Source organism: Pogoniulus pusillus, chromosome 8, assembly GCF_015220805.1.
Source record: "Pogoniulus pusillus isolate bPogPus1 chromosome 8, bPogPus1.pri, whole genome shotgun sequence".
In the NCBI taxonomy this organism is placed as follows: Eukaryota; Metazoa; Chordata; class Aves; order Piciformes; family Lybiidae; genus Pogoniulus; species Pogoniulus pusillus.
The window spans coordinates 2,990,303-3,011,600 of NC_087271.1; the positions used below are offsets into that span (position 1 = coordinate 2,990,303).

General features: G+C 46.5%; 1 protein-coding gene across 19 annotated transcripts in view; it reads left to right on the forward strand.

Moving 5' to 3' along the window:
• Positions 1-21,298, forward strand: part of NFIA (nuclear factor I A) — a 422,658-nt gene that overhangs the window by 321,695 nt on the left and 79,665 nt on the right. For all 19 annotated transcript variants that reach the window (XM_064147011.1, XM_064147013.1, XM_064147002.1 and 16 more), the window contains 2 exons: positions 8,762-8,879; positions 12,390-12,517. In XM_064147011.1, the coding sequence (XP_064003081.1) occupies positions 8,762-8,879; positions 12,390-12,517 (246 nt within the window). The remainder of the gene's footprint in view (positions 1-8,761; positions 8,880-12,389; positions 12,518-21,298) is intronic.

Genomic DNA, 21,298 nt, shown 5'->3' on the forward strand with positions numbered 1-21,298 from the left:
GGACAACAAAGCTGGTGAGGGGCCTGGAGCACAAATCCTATGAGGAGAGGTTGAGGGAGCTGGGCCTGTTTAGCCTGGAGAAGAGGAGGCTCAGGGGTGATCTTATTACTGTCTACAACTACCTGAAGGGGCATTGTAGCCAGGTGGGGGGTGGCCTCTTCTCCCATGCAAGCAGCAATAGAACAAGGGGACACAGTCTCAAGTTGTGCCAGGGTAGGTATAGGCTGGATATTAGGAAGAAGTTCTTCACAGAGGGAGTGATTTCCCATTGGAATGGGCTGCCCAGGGAGGTGGTGGAGGCACCGTCCCTGGGGGTCTTCAAGAAAAGCCTGGCTGAGGCACTTAGTGCCATGGTCTGGTTGATTGGTTAGGGCTGGGTGCTAGGTTGGACTGGATGGTCTTTGAGGTCTCTTCCAACCTGGTTGATTCTATGATTCTATGACAGGAAGGAATGGATTGAAGCTTGACGAGGGGAGACTCGGACTGGAGATTAGAAAGAAATTCTTTGCAGTGAGGGTGGTGAGACACTGGCACAGGTTGCCCAGGGAGGCTGTGGATGCTCCCTCCCTGGAGGTGTTGAAGGCCAGGTTGGAGGAGGCCTTGAGCAGTCCGGCCTAGCGGAAGGTGTCCTTGCCTGTGGCAGCGGCTTTGGAACCAAATGGTCTTTAAGGCCCAAGCCATTCTGTGAATCTGTGAGTAGGAGGCCCTCAGGTTTAGTCTCTGCTCTCTTCACAGAATCACAGAATGGTTTAGGTTGGAAGGAGCCTCAAAGCTCAGCCAGTTCCAACCCCCTGCCATAGGCAGGGACACCTCCCACTAGAACAGGTTGCTCAAGGCCTCATCCAGCCTGGCCTTGAACACCTCCCTGAGTGTGCTCCATGTTTGCTTTACAAAGAGGTCATCGTCGTGCATGCCCACTGTCATTTTTCCTTCCATCCTTGCTTTTGATAATCTGATGACAGAAAGAAGTGTTTTTGCCACATGTTTATCGGCCCATGGCTGCGTTCTCTATAACTCATCTTGTTGGTAGCAATGATGTGCCAGGTTTACTCGGTAAAGTTCCCAGAGGTCCCCAGGACAAGGAGTCTCAAGTAATAGGCGGTTGTCTCCGTCATGCAAATTTGGGCAATGAATTAATCAAACGAAAGGTCAGCTGCTGCCGTTATCTGTCTTAGCTATCAGTGCTGATCAGCACAGTTTCTGGGAGCTATTGAACAAGTCTGGGCTGTTTGGGTAACAGAAACTTGCTTCCGATAGATGCAGATTTTGTTTCGAAATGCTCCCCAGCTACTGAATCTTGCAGAGCCCAGTAAAACAGAGAAAGCAGAGCATACTGTTCCAGATGAAAAACAGATAGACCCTTCCCCACCCCGTCTGATGTGGGTGTTGCAGACCGTGCTGTCAGTTCTCTTACATCATTAGCAGGCAAAGGGCGTCAGCTACTCTCTAAGTGTTGTCTGTCACTCCAGATACTGGGCAGACCCCTTCAGATAATAGAGACTTCATTCTTCCATCTCTAGAGAGGTTTGGGCTGACAACAAAAGGCTCAGAAGAAGCAGCATTGGAGAAGTATGGGTTTGTGAGCCAGCGGATGGCCAAGCAAATCCTTCTCCCTCTCCACCTTTGTTAGGAAAATACTCTGCTCTCTGGGCGCAGCTATCTGCAGGGCACTGGAGAATACTCTCTGCAAAAGGTGCCAGCAGAAAGGTGGCCACAGTGGCCAAGGCACTGCCAAGTGTACAGTCCCATCCTCTTGGCTGGGAGGCTGTGGCAGGCTAGAGCAGGGAAAGAGGCATGGGGAAAGCTGTTACCCTCTTGGCTTGTTCTGCACAGAGAGCTGCTGGGAAGATCTCCTCCCTTGGAGGTCCTTCAAGCAGCCAGATAAACTGCACTGCCCAGGATGTGAAGAAAGATTTAGGATTTATGCACACTGGCTAGAGCCAAATCAAACATACTTGTTTTGTGCTGTGTTATTTCTCAAAATGACATCATTCTTCGTGCTGATAAACAAGGGAATTCTGGCTGCACCCTAGACTGAAAATGCCACACTCTGAGTCTCAAGATGTCAGTTGTGTGCATGGAGCAAGCAGGGTGACTTCTAAGGAGCCTGTGAAACCAGAAGCACAGAGGCATAGGTGTAGTTGCTTGATGCCCTTGTGCAAACCCAGGAATGGCCTTGCTAATTACCCCTGAGACAGTAACTCCACAGGTAAGAGGTACTTCTGTGGCCAAGGCATTTTGGAAAGCTTAGGATCCTGCAGTTGTGAGGCTGCTGGATGCAGCGGGTGCCAGACTCGGTTAGCAGCAGCTTTAGCAATGGAGGCAGGGGCTGAAGCTGTCCCCGCTGGGAAGCAAAGCTAGAAATGAAAGTGTGTGCCACCGCTCCAGGCGCGGAGCGTGGGTGCGACAGAGGAAGCACAACTTCCTCACGCCTTCCGTCCAGTGACCAGGTACAGCCAAAACAAACTGCCAGGAGAGGCCTGCCAGCCCCAGCACAGGCTGGATGCCTGTGGGAAGGTGTGGGGTGCCCCAGCTCCCGTGGTGGGTCTGGGCAAGGCAGACAGCTGCCAGTGGCAGGGAGGACGCTGCTGCCTTCCTGCAGCCCAGAAGAGAAGAGTCTCCTCCACGCAGAGCATGTGTGTGCAAGCCAGGCTGGGCGAAAGCAGCTCTCTCCAAACAGCAGCCTCTGTGTTTTCTGCTATACTAAGCACTACAGTAGTGAGGGTAAAGTCAGCAGCATGAAAATTAACATTTAAAAAGATACTCTCTATTCCTTAGCAGGGCACCACTATCCAAACCACACTGTGTGGGCCTGGGTGTGAGAGGAAGAGGGGTAAAAAAAATAAAGAAAGGATTATAATAAAAAATAGACTGCAGGCATAGAGTGAACAGTTGCCGTGACCTTGCCTTTTGTATGCCATTACACAATTCAATGGCAGTCCACTCAAACCTTGCTCTCGATCAATATCCTATTAAAGCAGCACAAAAAGTCTCTATAAACTTAGTGGTTAGCTATGTTTATAAATGGAACTCAGCATAATTAGATGGTCAATAGCAGGCTGTACTTGTAATTTTAAAACGAACATCACACATTTCATATCTGTTGTATTGGGCAGAACCTCTGAAACTAAACCATACAGTGTGTAGGAAACAAAAGCTTTGCAGAAAAAAAAGGCACCCAGCTCCCCTTTCCTCCCGGTGCAGCAGCAGCAACAGCAGCAGCGGCAGCAGCAGCAGCAGCAGCAGCAGCAGCAGAGTGTGTTTCCCTTTGTTTATGGAGTCACAACACAGGAAAAAGTTTATTAGTCAAATGTCATGTTTCTCCCATTTAACCTTAAACACATTATCACTTTGCTGCAGCCTTATACTTGTAACCATCTCAGTCACATCCCAGCCCCTTTGTAAAAATAAATACCTAAAAACTGGGGGGGGGGAGAGAGAAAAAGAGAAACTAAATACTAACAGGGCTAAAAGAGAGAGCTGTATTCCAAGGCAGACAAATGCCAGCCTGGCTGCTTTTATTTAGTGGGTTTCCTGTTCTGTAATTCAATAAATTTTTCAAAATAAATATTCCAATTGGGTTAAGTCAGAGGGCTTTTTGTTAATTTCTCTGTTATTTTTCCCGACGTTTCGGGTGAAGATCTGAGCTAAGAAGCCGGCAGTGAAAGGAGCAGGCTGGCGGCAGAGACAGTGCTGCCCGGTGGCCCCCACCAGTAGCACAGTGCTGGTGCTCAGGCAGGGACACCCACCCTCCTCCTCCTCTTTTTGGGCAGCCCCCGAGAGCAGGCAAAATGTGTCCCATCTGTAGAAGGATTTGTGTGTGTGTGTGATGCCAGCAGCTGAACTGAGAGCTTAGAGAGCCTGTGCACGTCAGCAGGCTGGGCGTTAGGGGAAGAGGGGTCTTTCCTCCTCACCCCTCGCCAGGTCAGAGCCCTGGGTCAGATGACATCTTGGTGCTGGCACGTAGGTGGAGACTATTGTTTTGACTCACAACTGCAACTTCTGACATCCTTTCCTGTTTGAGAGATGTTCCTGAGCTATCAGAAGGTCACTTTGCTGCAGAGCATTTCTTAGCGGGGAAATGGTGTGGGTTTAGTGTTGTTGCTTGGAGTTTCTGCAGGCTGCAGCATGTAACAGCCAGCTGCGCTGGAGGGGAGTTTCCCAACCATGCCACTGCTTCTTGTGGGGCCAGAGCATATTTCTAGGTGTAAGAACAGGGGTGCAGGGAGATTGCACAGTGGATTATCAGGTGCCACAATGAAGATGTTTCGTTTAGACAGAGTTTTGACACCATCTGCACCACTGTGACCTCTTTGCCTGCTCTGGAGCTGCAGCCTTTGGCAGGGAGTCCTGCAAATAAACGCAAGTGTTCCCTTCCAGCAGCTTTCTGAGCCTGAGTGAGGTGGGCAGTCCACAAAGGCAGCATGAAAAGCCATTTGAAGCAGGCTCAGATGCCTCCTGGCTGGGCCGGCTGCCCAGTGCCCACTCCCATGGGGCGTTGTACTGCAAAACATGAGGGTGAGGAGAGGAGGCAGATGCCAGGCAGCGAGCTCCCCGCAGCCAAAGCCCACGCAGGAGCTGCAAGGTGGGGCTCAGCTTGCCCAGGCTGAAGCAGAGACAGAAAGCACAGAGAGCTTCAACCAAATTCCAGCCGGGAACAGGAAGCAACTTTCCACCACGAGGATGAAAAGCGTTAACCTCTTCCTGGCAGTCTCAGTGTGGGCTCTACAAGTTGGCACATTGCCGTGTTTTAGGATAGTTAGTGGGGTAACTGCGAGTGAAAGTACAACTACCCTTTACTGAAAGGTAGGCACCAAGTATGTGCCTTGCAGGCAGGCAAGAGGAGGGATTTCAGAGCACCTTAGCCCTGTGAAACATTTGCCACAGTTCTTGCAGGGCCAGAGACCTTGAGCTGGTTGTGGCAGGATCATGGTTCCTGTGGAGAGGCTTTTAGGTACTCACCGGCATGGGCCAGGCAACCACTTTGACCTCTGCTCTTAGATCCGCTGGTCTATATTAGAGGTGGGTTTTGTTCCTGAGCCCTCGGATTGCAGACAGGCTCCTCGCTCTGGCAAGGTGGTTTGGCCTGTGGCAAACAAAGCATTCTTCATGTTAGCTACCCAGGCGGAAATTACTGTGTGATTAAACCCCTTCTGCTTTGTGCTGAGTTTACACAGTGTTAGCAGTACGTTGTTCCTACTCCACCCCTGCTCTAGAGATACATTTCATTTTTCTATAGGACCAATTCAAGGGTTGGAACAGAAACGTCCAGGATTTGGGGAGAGAGCAATAAACAGGAGGAAGTAAGAGAAAGAAGAGAAGCATTATCTAGATACCTTATCTGTTTGAAATAAAACTGGTTCATAAATCTTGCAGTGGCTAGAAAATTCATCATGCCTCAGAAACAAACGGTGCTTTAATTTAGTGCTTGCCTTTTTATGTTCCTGTTTGGAAAACAGTGGTGCTTAACCTGAAAGTTAGGCATGGGTATGCAGAGAGTGCAGAGGAATTGATCAGCAAAGGGTTTACAGAGCACAAATCTGTTTGGCAAGGAAGTTGCTGAAAACTGTGGAGTAGATGCTGCAGCGAGTACCTTTATGATTGATTTCCATTCAAGTCAGACTGACTGCAGTGTGGTCATTTTTCTAACCCATAACTGCTCGCACTGCAGCAGTCTGCTATCTGCAGGGTGTCTAAATTATAGCAGTCCATGTCCGTGTTACCTTTTACACAAATTACTTACACCGGTTTCTTTTTCCATGCAAATTCATCAGTTTTACAGCCCCTTGTAGCTGCTGTCAGGAAGCTGTTGCAGAAAGCACAAATTGATAAAAGGAGTTAATGTTACCGCGCTTAATTTTTCTTTCTTTCTGTTAACACACCCTCTCATATACCTGGTGTGCAGGAAGCCCAGGAGAGTTAAGAGAAGATAACAAAGGGCTTGAGTGTCCTTGTCAGAAAGTACTTCCCAACTTCATTCCTGTTAATGCTCGATCCAGATTTTCTCCACTTTTAATGGCGTGCTGCATTTTCCATCCCGTGCTTTTCAAGCTCCGTGGCTATCCAGGCTGTTCCCTTTCTGTCTCAATGACGTTCTTAAAAGATCCTTGCCAAACAACAACTAATTGTCTTCTGGGGATGATGAGGCAGCTGCAGAGCTACATTATTCCTCTGTCAAATCTGACATTGTGAGCTCCTTAAGACTTGGGGTGAAATACTGGCCCCATTACAGTCAATGGCAACACTCCCAGAAGCCTGTGTTGGAGCCCAGACATGTTAGCTGGGTGATAGGAGCTATCCTGTCTTCATTTCCTCACTCCTGCCCCGTTGGAGTGAAAGACTTTTTCACGTTTGAAAAAGGGCCAGATTCTCAGACCAAAGATTAAACTTGGCTCAGCATCCTTGTGTGGCATTGAGACTGCTTTGCCTTTGTTGCTGTGAATCAGGGCTCTCAGACAATAGGTTCCAGGCCAACTTGTGCGTTTTATTGTGCGAGTGCGTCCCCTTTTCCGGTGCCTCTGAAATGTGAGAGAATGTTATGATCTGCAATTGTCAGCTCCCAGAGTCGCATTGTCCTGTAAATAGCACTGGAACAGCAGCAGTGGGTATGCTACCATTTGCCTTAGAGTGCCTTGGTTTGGTTTTTTGTTCTTCTGGTTTTGGTGAAATGCATTTTTCACTTTAACATTAATCTGCTCCATTCCTTGCCTCTTCTTCCCACAGTATGGCACATGGAGTCTGTAGCTTTGTGCCTTCAAACTTCAGGGTGTATAGGAATTCATAAGGTCTTGATGTAGAGCCAAGGCTCTAGGAAAGGGCAATCAAAGGTATGCATATTCCTTACACAGAATCACACAGAATGTGAGGGGCTGGAAGGGACCTTGAAAGATCATCCAGTCCAACCCCCCTGCCAGACCAGGACCACCTTTTTCTTTTTACAGTCCAGTTTTGATTTTCGTTATTTTTTTACCCCACTTCTCCCCCATCTCCATCCTTTCCTCTCCATCCATTTCCCCCTATTTTCCTTCTTTTCTTTCCATTTCCTTCCTTTCATCTTCCTCTTTCCTTCCATCTTCCTCCTTTCCTCTCCATCTCCTTCCTTTTCCCCATCTTCCTCTTTCCATCTCCCTCCTTTCAGCACCACCTCCCCCTTTCCACCCTATTTTCCACGTAGTGCCATGGTCTGGTTGATTGGCTAGGGCTGGGTACTAGGTTGGACTAGGTGATCATGTAGGTCTCTTCCAACCTGGTTGATTGTATGACCTCTGGCCCTCTTCCACTTGACACCACTTTTCCCCTAACTCAGAGCACCTGGGTGCTGTTGGAGTCTCCTCCCACCCCAGGTGTGACCACTTTGCCCTCCCTGCCCACTCCCCTTTTTAATTGGTGCTGTGAAGCTCTGAGCCTTCAGTTTGCCCAACTGGGCAGAGGGATCCTCTTCCTGTCGTCACTGGTGAGTCCCCATGGTGCACACCGGGTGATTGGGAGTGGGATTTCAAAGGCCGGGGGGCCTGGTGGCCCCCCGGTTCGATAGGACTAGCTCAATGATTACTCCTAATATTACCCACGGGTGCTGGTTGGGCTTCTTGTCTTAGGTTGAACTCTGCTCTGTTTAGCTGCTTTTTTCTGCTCACTTATGATGATTGTATATAAACAAACAATTGAACAGCAGCAACAGTGGCCCTGTGCTGGGCTGCAGCAAGAGCAGTGTGGCCAGCAGGGCACGGGAGGGGATTCTGCCCCTTTACTCTGCTCTCCTCAGACCCCACCTGGAGTACTCCCTATCTGGAGCCCCCAGCATATGAGGGACATGGAACTGTTGGAGCCTGGAGGTGTTCAAGGCCAGGTTGGATGAGACCTTGAGCAACCTGTTCTAGTGGGAGGTGTCCCTGCCTATGGCAGGGAGTTGGAACTGGATGATCCTTGAGGTCTCTTCCAAACTAAACCGTTCTATGGTTCTAATTTCATTACAGCAGTCCTGTAGAGAATGACCTGGAAGTCCTGGTGGGACAACAAGCTGTCCATGGGACAATAGTGCCCCTGTGGCTGAGAGGGCCAGTGGGATCCAGGGGTGCAGTAAAGCTTAGATGCTGGGTATGGTAACAAGAGGTCAGCAGTGGGAGCTGACTGCTGGATGGAAGTTTTCAAGAGGCATACCACAGATGTCTTTAGCTCTGCTTTAGCTGGGGGAGAGGCCAGAGAAAAGCTCAGATGTTCACAGCCAGAACAGAACTCAAGTTTCTCATCTGTTTGTGTGCTTTCTCCAAGGAGCATTTGTAACCTCTGTACTTGTTGATGTACATCACATATATAGCAAAGGTCCTGAGGTGTGTATTTCTCTGCCGATACTGCTTATAGATTATGCTAAGCACACCACAGGGATGAGGCAGCCTATTTGTAACTATGCCAATATATGCAATGTTGTCCTAAAAGCAACAAGTTTCATTAAATGTTAAAGTGGTACTAATAAAAAAGCAGCGCTTAGAGAGAGTCTTGCTGCAATGGTTTGGTTTTGTTTTTAAAAAGGCAGTAGTTTTGGAGCAAGGTAAGGAGGAGTCTGTCATGGAATGTTGTATTCTTGATAAAATCTGCCTCCTCTTGATTGCAGTGCCAGTTAACATTAGCACATTCTAATTTCCATGTCCCACCTGTTCTCACTGTGAAACTAAACACACTCCTGAGGAAGAAGATGATGATTTTGAAGTGCAGCTCATGGTGTATTCATATGGCTTACTGACTGCAATCTCTTTTGTCTCCCCAGCACCAATAGCTGCAGGAACAGGCCCTAATTTCTCCCTCTCAGATTTGGAAAGTTCTTCATACTACAGCATGAGCCCAGGAGCAATGAGGAGGTCTTTACCTAGCACATCCTCTACCAGGTAATTTAATCTCTGCCTACTACCAGGTTACTCAGGAACCCAGACTAGCATCATTACTCATCTGGGAGAGTAACCATTAAATTCTTTGACAAGCTGTTTGGGGGCCTCGAGATGTGGAGCAGTTTCAGATTCACATTGCTGAATGTTCAGCTGGATTGCTGTTAAAGTTCTTTTTATATGCACAGGCTTCTAGGAAAAACTGCTTTGCTGACTTGTGTAACTTCTGGCTTGTATCTCAGTGCACCGGGAGAGGTTCCACTGGAACTGTTGGAGGTTCTTTCACTCGTGGCAGAAGAAAATGTGAAACACATTGAAATGTGCCACTTTGTCTTAGCAGAAAAGCCTTAAGATATACTTACATTCATTTTCTTACTGTTAAAAGTGTTGTCTGAGAAACTAAGGTGGTTTAGGACCTCAGCCTGTTTTGCATTCTAGTTTTCATGTAGCATTCATGACTCAGCCTTTGGAAAGCTGGGTTGTTAATGCAGATGACTAGCCAGTCTGATTTTGATTTTCACTTAGATGCCAGCTATCAGACAAGGATGTTTTTTCAGTATTTACTTTTAACCATCCATGAGATCAGATTTATAAACAAGCCCAGTTGCTCTCATAGTCTTGAACACTATTAAGGAACAAGATTGATTTCTTTTTTTCCCCCTACAGCCGAAATAGATCACTTATTTCAGAGACATGACAAGAAAGTCTAACTTCAGTCCAGGGTCCTCTTACATTTTTGCCTCGGTCTGCAGTGCCACCAGCTTTGCAGTAAGCAAGTGCACACGTGCAAAGTCTCTGGAACTTGAATGTAGCTGTTGGTTTTATTTAAAACAAAATATCTTTAGAAGGAGACTGTGGTGGTTTGGGTGTTACCTGCCCCCTCACACGCTTAAGAAAATCACCCAAACTAGACTCAGCTCCTGGAAATTGAAGAACGAAGCTTTGTATTTACAGCTTAGCACAACATACAAGCAGATAGTTACAATGTATGCAGCTACAGACAGAAATGGACACGTTAAAAAGTAATACAGAAACACAGCGGCCCTTCCAGAGACCTGAGGCCCCAGGAGGGGCTCTCAACCACACTTCCACCTTCTTCCCACCCTTCTACCTTACCCCAGACTTTGCCTTATGTTCAAGGTGAGTTTGGAGGGTCAGCCAAGGGGGTTAGGAAGCAGAGGGATTAGTCAGGCAGGTTAGGGAGAGAAGTGCATACAACCCCCAGAACCCAAGAGCAGCTGTATTATCTATGTTTGTGTTCTTGTATATCTCAGCAAGTCTATGAGTGCAGCAGCCATCACCATTGTTTCCTCTTCACAGCCTAGCATCTAATTCTGCTCATTAAAACATCCCAGCTAGGCTCAAACTAGCACAGGCTCTTAGCAGTAACTTCTTAGAGCTTGCAGTGATTGGAAGAGCATTCTGCACCTTGCACTTAGTGTGCACATTATGAAGCTCGGTGACTACAATTCCCATTACACAGCAATTACAAACTTTCTGCTTTGGGAGATTTTTTTTTGCCTACTGCAACAGTGCTAATCATTAGCACCCTTCTCAGGTAGGATTTGCTTGTGACTCCAGAAGCAAAAAAAGTGAGGTTATTAATGTTACTTAAGAGCTCAGTTGTTGCTCTTCTATTCTTCTGCAAATAGCTACCACTGATAAGGAGCTAATTATAAACAGCATGGGTAGTTAATAACTTGGTAATATGTTTGTTTTCCTCTCATTAGGCTGTTCCCAGTCAGTAAAAAAAAAATAAAACATTCTTAAATACAGAGTCAGCAGAATTATCAGGTGGTAATTATATTGTATGCACACAATTTCCCCTATTGACACATAACAATTCTCTAATTTAAGGAATGGCCAAACCTGCATTCCAGGCATACCACAAGACTTATTCTTCCTGTTCCTCACAAACTCATTTCGCATACCCGCCAGCTCCTACCTGTGCAGAGAACTTCGGGTGGAGAGCCTGGGAGCTTTAAGCCAATAGAAACGGCAGTGGAATATTTTGTGTCTGTTAAATATGTTCTTCCCCTACACAGAGGAGCCTGTTTGTGAATGCTTCAGTCTTAATAAAATACAGATTTGGTGAAAAAAGTAAGCTGGCCCAGCCTTGGAAAAGTACTTAGAAGAGAATTCTCGGTAATGTCCCCTTGCAATCTGTGCAACTCATTATAGAAAATGGAGCCAAGCTGAGTGTCTCTGGCTTGAGGATCCTCCCCCTGCAGAACTCCCAGAGTGTGAGTCAGGGGCCAACGGAGACCACTGAAAGGGCTTTCCTGTCTCCTGAGCCTTTAGACTGAACATGAGGCAGCAGTGTGCCCAGGAGAGCCAGTGGCATCCTGGTCTGTGTCAGGAACAGTGTGGCCAGTAGGACAAGGGAGGTGATTCTTCCTTTGTACTTAACACTGGTCAGGCCACAGCTTGAGTCCTGTGTCCAGTTCTGGGCCCCTCAATTCAAGAGAGATGTTCCATTGGCAAAATGGTCTTTCAGGCAGTCATTTGGGAATGAAGGGAAGCTGTAGCCAGGTGGGGTTGGTCTCTTCTGCCAGGCAAGCAGCAGCAAAAGAAGAGGACACAGTCTCAAGTTGTGCTGGGGAGGTCTAGGCTGGATGTTAGGAGGAAGTTGTTGGCAGAGAGAGTGATTGGCATTGGAATGGGCTGCCCAGGGAGGTGGAGTCACTGTGCCTGGAGGTGTTCAAGAAAAGATTGGATGCGGCACTTAGTGCCATGGTCCAGTTGATTCGCTAGGGCTGGGTGCTAGGTTGGACTGGATGATCTTGGAGGTCTCTTCCAACTTGGTCGATTCTATAAGAGGGAGGTGTGATCTGTCAAAAGGGAAGCCTTCACTACTGACAGTAGCCAGAGGTAACTTTGTGTTGGGAGTAAGTCAGTGGCATAGAGCTGCAGAATAAAATACCTAGTAGGATAATGTGAGGATTTGTACCAAGAATGGTACATTTGAACCAAGAATTCACTGTCTTACACCTCTCCTTATAAGACTGAAGTCTGGATTAATTCAATGGCTCTAGTTAAAAGATAAACAATTACTCATTCAGAATAAGCTGTGGAAAAACCTGTCAGTTAAAATGAGTATGTCATTACCACACTCATTCAAATTGCAAAAATCACACAATATCAATTTAATTCCTGCCTTTTTATTGACCTCTGCTGTGCTTTGAAGAATGTTCTCCTATAAAAGCTAAAGTGTTAAACTCAGGTGTGTTTAGGGCTTCAGTCTTTACTGTGTGAGAGTTGGTTTGTATCTCACTGAAGCTTAATCGTTGGCAATTAAGCAAATCAGAAACAAGTGGGTGTTGAGAGGCTGGGCAGGCAGGATGGCTGTGCTTCCCCTTCTCCAGGTCCTAAATCTGTTACAGCTGTAACAGATAATGTACTTAGAGCATAACCAAGTTCATCTAAAGCAGGGCTAGCAAGATGGGTTCCAACAGAATTGCCATTGTTCCTTTCCATACACGAAGAACTTATGATGTGTCTTTGCCTTCTCAGCTCTACAAAACGTCTCAAGTCTGTGGAGGATGAGATGGACAGTCCTGGTGAGGAGCCGTTTTATACAAGCCAAGGGCGCTCTCCAGGAAGTGGCAGCCAGTCAAGTGGATGGCATGAAGTGGAGCCAGGTAAGCCATGGCTCCCGAGAGCCCAAGAACATCATCTCCAGTTGCTCTGTCTTGTTACCAGTGAACACTGAATGCTGCAGAGAGGTGACCAGTTCTGAACCGCTTGTAACCTCTTCAGAGAGAAGGTCACTCTGATGAAAGTATTGTAGAGTATTGCTGCTGCTGCAGCTGTAAATGTTTCTGTTAGTGTGTCACTTCTGTGTTTTGGCCAAATAGCTCAAGTACTTAAATGATGCAGAGAAGACAGGCAGTTGTTTTCTGTTGAAACATCCAGATTCAGTTCTGGGATAGTGGTGACAATTGCTTAGCAAAAACCGGTACCTGTGAGGGCTCTGCCCTGCAGTTATCCTGTTTAAATATCCCTAAACTTGCAGAAGGACTTTTCAAGCATGATAAAACACTTGAGCTCACTTAGTAATGACTTTTAAGAGACTTGCAGAAGGAGTTGTTTTATTAATCTGTAATACTATAAAGTGTGATTGGAGGCTTCATATCAAAACAGGTATCACTGAGTGTGACACTTCATGAGGTGGAGGAAGCAGCTCCTCTGCCTCTTTTTCAGTCAATTTTTGTGTGTGAACTTCTGTTGATCATCTTTTGGGTTATGTTACGTGCTTAACTGTCCATTGATCACTTACCTGGAGATCACCTGGGTGCTGAATACTATTTGAAATCTTTTTCTGGGTCAGTGCTACATGGGGAGATGAAGTTAATGCCTCACTTTTGCTTACAGCTAAATAAAGTATTTATTGCCAACAAAATACCAGAAGCCTTATTTGTTAGATGGAGGCAAGCAGTGCTTTCATCTTCAGCCTCCCAGTATTTGAGAAGGCTCTCTGAACAGCCCAAAGGGTCTTTTGCAATATGGGCTTTTTCCCTTTCTTTCATGTTTGTTTGGCTTTAAAATACTACGGGCTTGGGTTGTTTAGAAACAGCACATGATTGTCCAGGGCACTGTGTATAATGAACTATACAGCACAGAAAAGTTACATTCAACCTGAATGGCATTAAAATCAGTTCTGTGGGCACTTGGCCAGCCACCTATATCCTTCATCATGTAGGAAGCATACCCACAGCTTTCTCTGGAGACCCTGTCAAACAGCTGTCCTTTACAGCATGCCCAGAAAGTCACCAAATTTGGGCTATTCCAGACTGGGAGGGGACTGAATCCTGTGCCTGGGAGCCCTTGGAGGATCCCCTGCCAGCTGCCCTCTCTCCTCTAATGAGGAGGAGCCAGCTTGTGGGCCCTTATTGACTGCAGATGTGGCACTTTGGCAGGAGGAGAGGGTGGACCTGCAGGCAGACAAGTGCCAGGCTCCCTGTGACTGCCTTGCTGCCACAGTCCCCAGGGCTCTGGTGTTTTCAGTGAGGTATGCTGCTCAGTAGGACACTAGGGGCCGTTTCCTCCATCAGCTCCAGGCTCCAGATGATGTAAGGCAGAGCTTCACCTTGCACTAAACCAGTCTGCTCATGCAGCGGCAAAAACACGAACAAAAGCTCAGCGCCCATTGAAAGGGAGAGATCACAACCTCCTCTGCAGACGCAGATGGCTAAAAGCTGACTGGGTCACTGCTTCTACATCACTGTCAGGCTGGCAGCTAGCTCCCCCCAAAGTTTGGGGTACTCATTGTAATGACAAATGTTCTCCATTTGTGCAACAGCCAGAAGTTGGCTATTAATTTTGCTGTCACTTCTGGTGGGTTTCCCCATATGCGGTGCTTACCTCTGTCTCATCCACGGCCTAACTAGATGGTGGCACTGAGATGCTGAGCCATGTGCCTCCAAAGCACCTCTGCCAGTCTTGGTGCCACTGAGTGCCTGTCACAAAGAAGCACAGCTAGCTGCCCACATCAAACTTCCTGAGGTGCTTAGAAAAGCAAGAACAAGTCAGAGTAGAGAAGGTGGTTCTGTTCTCGTGACCTTCCTCACTACTACAGAAAATGCCCAGAATTTGCTTAGTCTTGCTTGTAAAATGGCAGAAAATCACCTTGCAACTTCAGGGACTCAAGCCAGGTACCAACTAGATATAGCTCAAATTCATCCAGCCATCTATCACTGTCACAGCTATGAAGAAAAAGAGCTTTATCCTGCCTGTGTGGGATGCACCTTCAAACCGCCTTTACACTATATCCATGCAGCCCCACCCCAAGACTTCTGCTGTGGCTTTTCAGCAGCCTGTCCTCCAAATTCATTGCCTCAGCTTCCCTGTAAAACAGGGTCACTGTATGATCAGAGAGATTACCTAGAGAGAGACAGCTCATCAGTGGTGAAGGACAAAGCAGTACTGAAGTGTCCTTCCATGGTGGGGCAAGAGTGGTATGTCACTGGCACAAGGTGCTCTCTGCTGAGGGACGCATCCTGCTGTGATCTGTGCACAGTACCCTGCCTTGGCTCAGGAATCACACCTGGATTTGATATTAACATCTGGCCCTTTGTGTTTGGCATGGGTGCTTTATCTCCTCCAGAAGTGTAAAATGTTTTATGAGTCTTGGTTGGGGCATCTGCCTAGAAAATATATCGGTCATCTAAAAGCTGTACAAACCATCTTAACATCCCCTGTTACTCAGTGGCTTGCTGCAGCTTTCCTCCATGAGAGGGGAGCTTTGGAACCTGGACTTGTTTTAGAACCATCCTTTCCCAAGTCTCTCCTGTCCAGAAAAAGACCTTGCCATTTACTTAATGTGCAGTCAAAATGATGGCAGAGTTTTAGGATACAAGACCCTCTGAGCTTCAGTGTTGGGGGGTTTTCTGAGTGAAGCTCATGGCAGAAGCTCAAAGACAGACCCTGTCTTTCTGTTTGCCGTGGCGTTTCTTCCGTGTGGTTCATTTTATGCTGCATGGGATAATGCAGGTATCAACAGTGCAGAATGATGCTGGTTCAGAAGGCAAACTGAAGTTTTATCCTGTGCTGGCAGAGGAGCGTAAGCCAGGTTTCCAAACTCCATAATTAAAGCCTGTCCTTTGGGTTACTGGCCAAACGACGAGAGGAGGAAATCAGACCAAGGAAAGGAAGCTTAGTCTTGTCTGTGGGATGGCTGTTCTGGCTGGGAAGGCAAGTTCAGAGAGGAGCCAACAACCAAGCTCCCAGCCCAGTAGGATCCACACCAAAAATAATAATATATCCTTTGGCTTTATTGCCTTTGAGTAGATTGCTTCCTCAAAGGAGATTTAGATTTATGCAGAGATAGCTTCTTGGCCTATGTGCCTTGACAGGTTTATGGGAGGGAGAGGATGAATATTCTAGCCCTGTGTGTTGCATTTGCTGAATTCTCATCTGGGCACGTGAGAAAAATTGGGGACTGACCCAGAAAAATTGCCCAGGAGCAGGTGTGAAGCACCCATGTGCTTATGCATGTGTAGAAACAGAGGGAGGTGCTCATGGCACAGAGACCATGGGAGGGTTGTAGTGGAAGGTGCTGCCTGGGACAGCGCAGGGGAGGTAGAGCAATGTCACTCTTGACAGGCTGCACACTGCGGTAGAGAAGAGGGAAAAGAGAAGGCAATTTTAGACCATAGAGAAATGAAAATGTGTATGGGGAAAGAAAAGGGGGAAAAATGAACAAATGCCAGGAAAACAAAGACTTTTACTTCCTAGAAAGGAAATATGGAATGGAATATGTGGACTCCTCTTAGAGAAAGAGCACTCCAGGCAGAGGGTTATTTACCGCCAGCCGTGACTAGTCACTCTACATCTGTCTCCATTTTTTTCTCTTGAACAAATTCCCTTTTTGGATACTTTCTTCCTGCTTTGCTTCCCTGTGATTGCCCCTCTAAGTGGTCTTTGGAGGGCAGGCTGTATACTCGGAACATATGTGCAAACTGGCAGGAGAACAGAAGAGGACAAAACCACTCTGTGTGCTATTTAGATTAGGCAGTGGATGCTTCCCCTGTGCCTACTCTTAGGGTCTCTGCTGTGTGCAGAGTACAGGCTGCACCTATTGTCCAGCCACAGTCCTTCCTCGGGGCCCTGGGGCTTGGGGCACCCTGACAGCTGTCTTGCATGGAGACTTTGCTGGGTGTAGATCCTACACCCTTCACCCACCAGCAGTATGACCCTTCCATTCCTGGCTTTTCAGACAATTAGTAATGAGCAGAAGACTCAGCCTTGCATTTTTTATATCTAGGTACTTCTTTCAAGCAAGGATGTAGCACTCTCCTTGTATGTCAGATGTGACAGCCAAAGCAAAACCCAACATTAATTCCATGTTCCTTGTACTATGCTCCTTGAGTCTTGCATCCATTTACCTGCACTCAAAAGCTCCTGGGGAGCTCTCAGGCCTAAAAAGGCTGGAGTCTGCCAGAAAAGATGAATTTCCTTTCACAACAGGAAGGCTTAGGAAGTAAAACAAAGCAGACATGTAGTAAATTACTTCTGCTTTTCAAATACCTTTTGCAGTATCCTCCTTACCATTACTTTATCTCAGCACTTTCAGTACATAACTCTTGTAAACTGAGAAGAAGGGCAAGAGAGGATAAAGATGATGGTAGTAAGGAAATAAGGCAGCACCAGGCTGGCTTTGTGCAAAGCTGGCCTGTGTTCAGTACTGTGGCAACTCTGCTTGTAATGAGGGTAAGCCATAATTACAGGTGTCTGGTTTTTATTTCTATACTAAGAGAAGATGGAGTTTAATGTATATCAGTATTCAGCTTTCACAGTTTTTAATGCAGTCTCTTGATTCAGCCCAGTAGTAATGTTCACCTTGTGCTCTGTCAGTCATTTGGTAGTGTAACACATGGGTGGTATTTGCCAATTTTACTTCCATTGTATTTCTGCAGCGTGGCATGGAAAAAAATACTTAAGCTGCAAATTCAGAGTGGCCTTTTAGTCTCTTTACTTAGGTCTTCCTGATCTTTGTACAAGTTAGTTTGGAGGAGAGCAATGCCAGGAAAGGTACATGTTGGCCCTCCTTGTCATTCCTGAGATATCTGAAGGGACAATTAGCTCTGCTTCATTTGCAGTCTTCCCCAATTTACAGTGTTGTGTCCATCTGTAAAATGGATAGAGCTCCATGGTCCGTCCACATCATCATCCACCTTCCCTTGCCTCAGCTCCACCCTAGCTGTTCTGCTGCTGTGTGCTATTTAGATTGGGCAGTGGATGCTTCCCCTGGGCCTACTTTTAGGGTCTCTGCTGCATAAAGAGTACAGGCTGCACCTACTATCCACCCACAGTCTTTCCTCAGGGCCCTGGGGCACCCCTACTGTCACTCTGTGCTGAGCTTTTCTCTCTCTTCAGCTTGAAAACCTCATGAATCAAATGAGACTCTCGGTGCAAAAACCTGAAGGAATTAGTAATCCCACTTGCACTGCATGACTGAGTGAAAGGCACATTTACAGTTCCAGGGGCTTATGAGGTTGATAATGTTATATGAACCTGCAGCAAGCTGGAGAGAGCTCCCCGTTAGACTGCTGGCCATGTCCTTGGTAGTAAAGAGGCTATTAAAGTCAGCCTCATGATTGCTCCCTACACCACTCATGCTAGTGCTGCTTGTTCTCATGTCACCATCTATGGGACTGTCTGAAAATAATTTCTGAGCAATTTCTATGCAGATGAAGACCTGAAATCTTACTCTGGAGTGGCAGTGCCCCTAATTTAATGCTACCGAGTCTCTTCTCGTTGCTGGCTACGGAACAACCACACGCAGGCAATCAGTCCAAACTCTCGCTTCAATAACTCTTTTCTTAAACCTGGCATGAGCTTTCTTCTTAGCATATTCTCAGCACGCAAGAAAAATTCTTCCCCATATTTACTAAGAAACTTTTATTTATGCCTTAGATCAGAAAGGCTCATTCAGGCAGAGATCAGATGACCGCAAGAGTTTGTTTGCAAAGTCTGTTTGGAATTATATCTTGGAAATGCCAGAGAGTGGTATACTGGAGATCCTAGATTGTGTTCTTTATGCATTCTTTAGGTCCTAAATACATTTGTTGCCTGGCACCTCCTAGAAGATAAAATATGTGTAGTATGACCCAGCATCCGTGATGCAGAGTGCATCTGATCTGTCCTCAGGCAAAAGGTCTATGGGCTCATCAAAAGACTGGATGCCACACACTAACTCGGAGCACAGAGAGTTTTCCAATGATTGTGCTGTGTTGCTGCCAATGATTCAAGGGACTGACTGTAGAAACTCTGATGAAAAACATGAGAACCATGTATTATACAAAATAAGGAATAGAAAAATAATCCCTTTTTCCTGGGAAAACATTCAACTTCAGACCTGGTGTATTCAATATCAAATCATTCTCTGGCACTGCTTTTCAGTGACTTGCTGGAGCAGGCAGTTTTCACTGGATTGTAACTAGACTCTAGAATTTCATGATCTTTATTGATTTCCTTAAGTTGAACACTTTGAATACTCACAGACCTATTTAAGAAAGACAAAACCAAGGAAATGTCTCTTCCTTAGACCAGAGGAGGTCTACATTCAGGATCTCTGCCAATTATACTTGCTCAGTATTTCCCAGATGTGACATTGTCTTGCCCTCCAGTTCTCAGTGTGTGAAGAAAAGTCATGCAGCACACTCACACAGCCATTGAGGTTGGACCTGCCTTCTGCAGCAGCTTCATTACGTACCTTGACACATGTATCAGCAGGCACCGCTGCCACGTTTTCCTCCACTGAACTTAATATCTTAAGACAGTGGGAACATTTTGCAACCAGACAAACCTCCAGCCCACGGCATAGTTTGGCTGTTCGAATGGGAGGTCAGAAACAGATCATGTTTCTCGGGTGGCCTGAACATTTTAGTCTGCAGCAGAGAGAATTTGGTCAGGCTCGTTTGTGCCGTTAAGTTGAAGAGATGCCACGAGCGGTAGATGTGGCAGACAGGAACTGTTGCCTCCTGGGTTTATGCAATCTTCCACTGTTCAAGTTCTCTGAAGAACTGCTGACCTTTATTAGACTGTCTACTGTGACTGGGTCTTCTGCTCCTGTTCACCTGTTTTCCTGTTCCCACTCAGACCCATGGTTCTTCTCCTCTCCAAGGCTTTATAGTTTCACACAGTTCTCCCCACTCTGTAAGAGCTTTCCAACATCCGTAGCTAAGCAGCAGAGCCTGCTTGGGCCTGTGCTACCTTCTGTGCTTCTGTCACTTGTGCATGGAGTTAACCATGGCCCCATGTGCACACTGCCACTTACAAAGCTTTTTTCAAGTGAGCAGGTAGATGGCTGAAGCCAAGCATCCGACAGGGGCATACTGCAGGAGCTCACTACTGTAGAATGCAGAGCTTTTCCCAAATTACTTTCATAGAGTGCATGTGTTCCCTTATCCCTCTCTCTGCATTACAGTATCCCATCAAAACACAAGCTGCCCAGTGGTTTTCAAGAACGTGATTTTTTCCCTTTTCTTCTAAAAGCAATAACACTTATCAACTTGTACTGAAATACCATATCAGCTCCTTGTCACTGGCAGTCTACAGTTCCTGCCACTAAAAGTTTAATGCATTTACAGGAGCACTTAGGCATCAAGACTTTGATATCACAATCTGTTAGTCACAGGTGCTACATGATAGGTTTGTGTTAGCACATTATAGATCTTTTATCAGATACTGCACAAAATGTGTGTGTTTCTCTGCCAGGCAATCAGAATCAGACTGCTGCATAGCTGATGAGTTACTCACCAATACAAGTTGTTGTTTATTTTCAAGAGAACTTTTCCAGAGCTGCACCTTCATGGATAACTCAAGCTCTGATTGGGCAAGGCCAGCAAAGATCAAGAACCTCATGGGAGCTAGGATAAACACAGCAGGTCAATGGTGGTGCCTTCAGCATTGTCAGTCTTTTGCATTCATCAAGTCAAATGATTAGCACTACTCGTTCGCAGTAACAGACATGGTTATTTTGACAGCAAATTGCCACTGGATCCATAGCTCAGCTTTTCTTTGGCAATTCATGCAGGAGCTTGAGACCTGTGACAGCATGCCATGTTGCTGGCATTGCTGTCTCCAATCCATGGGAGGATGTTTGAGGCGGGAACAGAACTACTGATTGAAAAGTCAGTTGAGATCAAAGCCCTAGATGTTTTCACATCCCTCAAAGGTTCTTTTTTTTCCCCCCAGACACCAGTCAACACAACAGACTTGGCCCTGAGGTTCAGTCTTAAACCATACTTTCCATTTTTAATAAAATTAATAATCCCATGCAAGTGTTAGAGCACATGCCTCAGCTTTGCTCTAATCCCCCAAGGAAAACGTCCCTTCAGTATGGGCCCAGAGGAGTCCACCAGTCAATCTTATGGCTCTGCTTTGTGCATCTGCCTCCAGATGTCAGGAAATGCATCATTTAAAAAGGAGTATGGAGCTGTAGGAGATCAAAGTTTAAAAATGCAGAAAGTGTTTTGCTTCAGATATTAAAGCTGTGGTTTTGACTGGCCTGGTGCTATCATTGCCCATATTTACTATTTGCACTGACTTGAATGACCAAGTTTCAGAGCAAGTCCTCTGCATGCTGTTGACAGCCATAAGATCACCTGAGCTGCTTCTGGCTCTACCCCCAATTAGCATCATCTGGATCTTTTTTCAGACTGACAGGAAAGATTTAATGCGTGGAAGACTATTCCCTGGCGAAAGCTGGAACGGTGCTTCCTGATAATGGGATGCCTCTAACCGTAGAGTTATGGTTGGGGGAAAACCTCTAAGATCATCAAGAGCTGTGTTAGCAGTGCACGGATCTAATGTTCTTCAGATGTCCTTGCTGGCTGAGCTGTATTCTGCCACCCATTCTGTTTAACACACACAAGAGCAGAGACACTGTTGGGGGATGTGCTTCACTTTTGCCACTA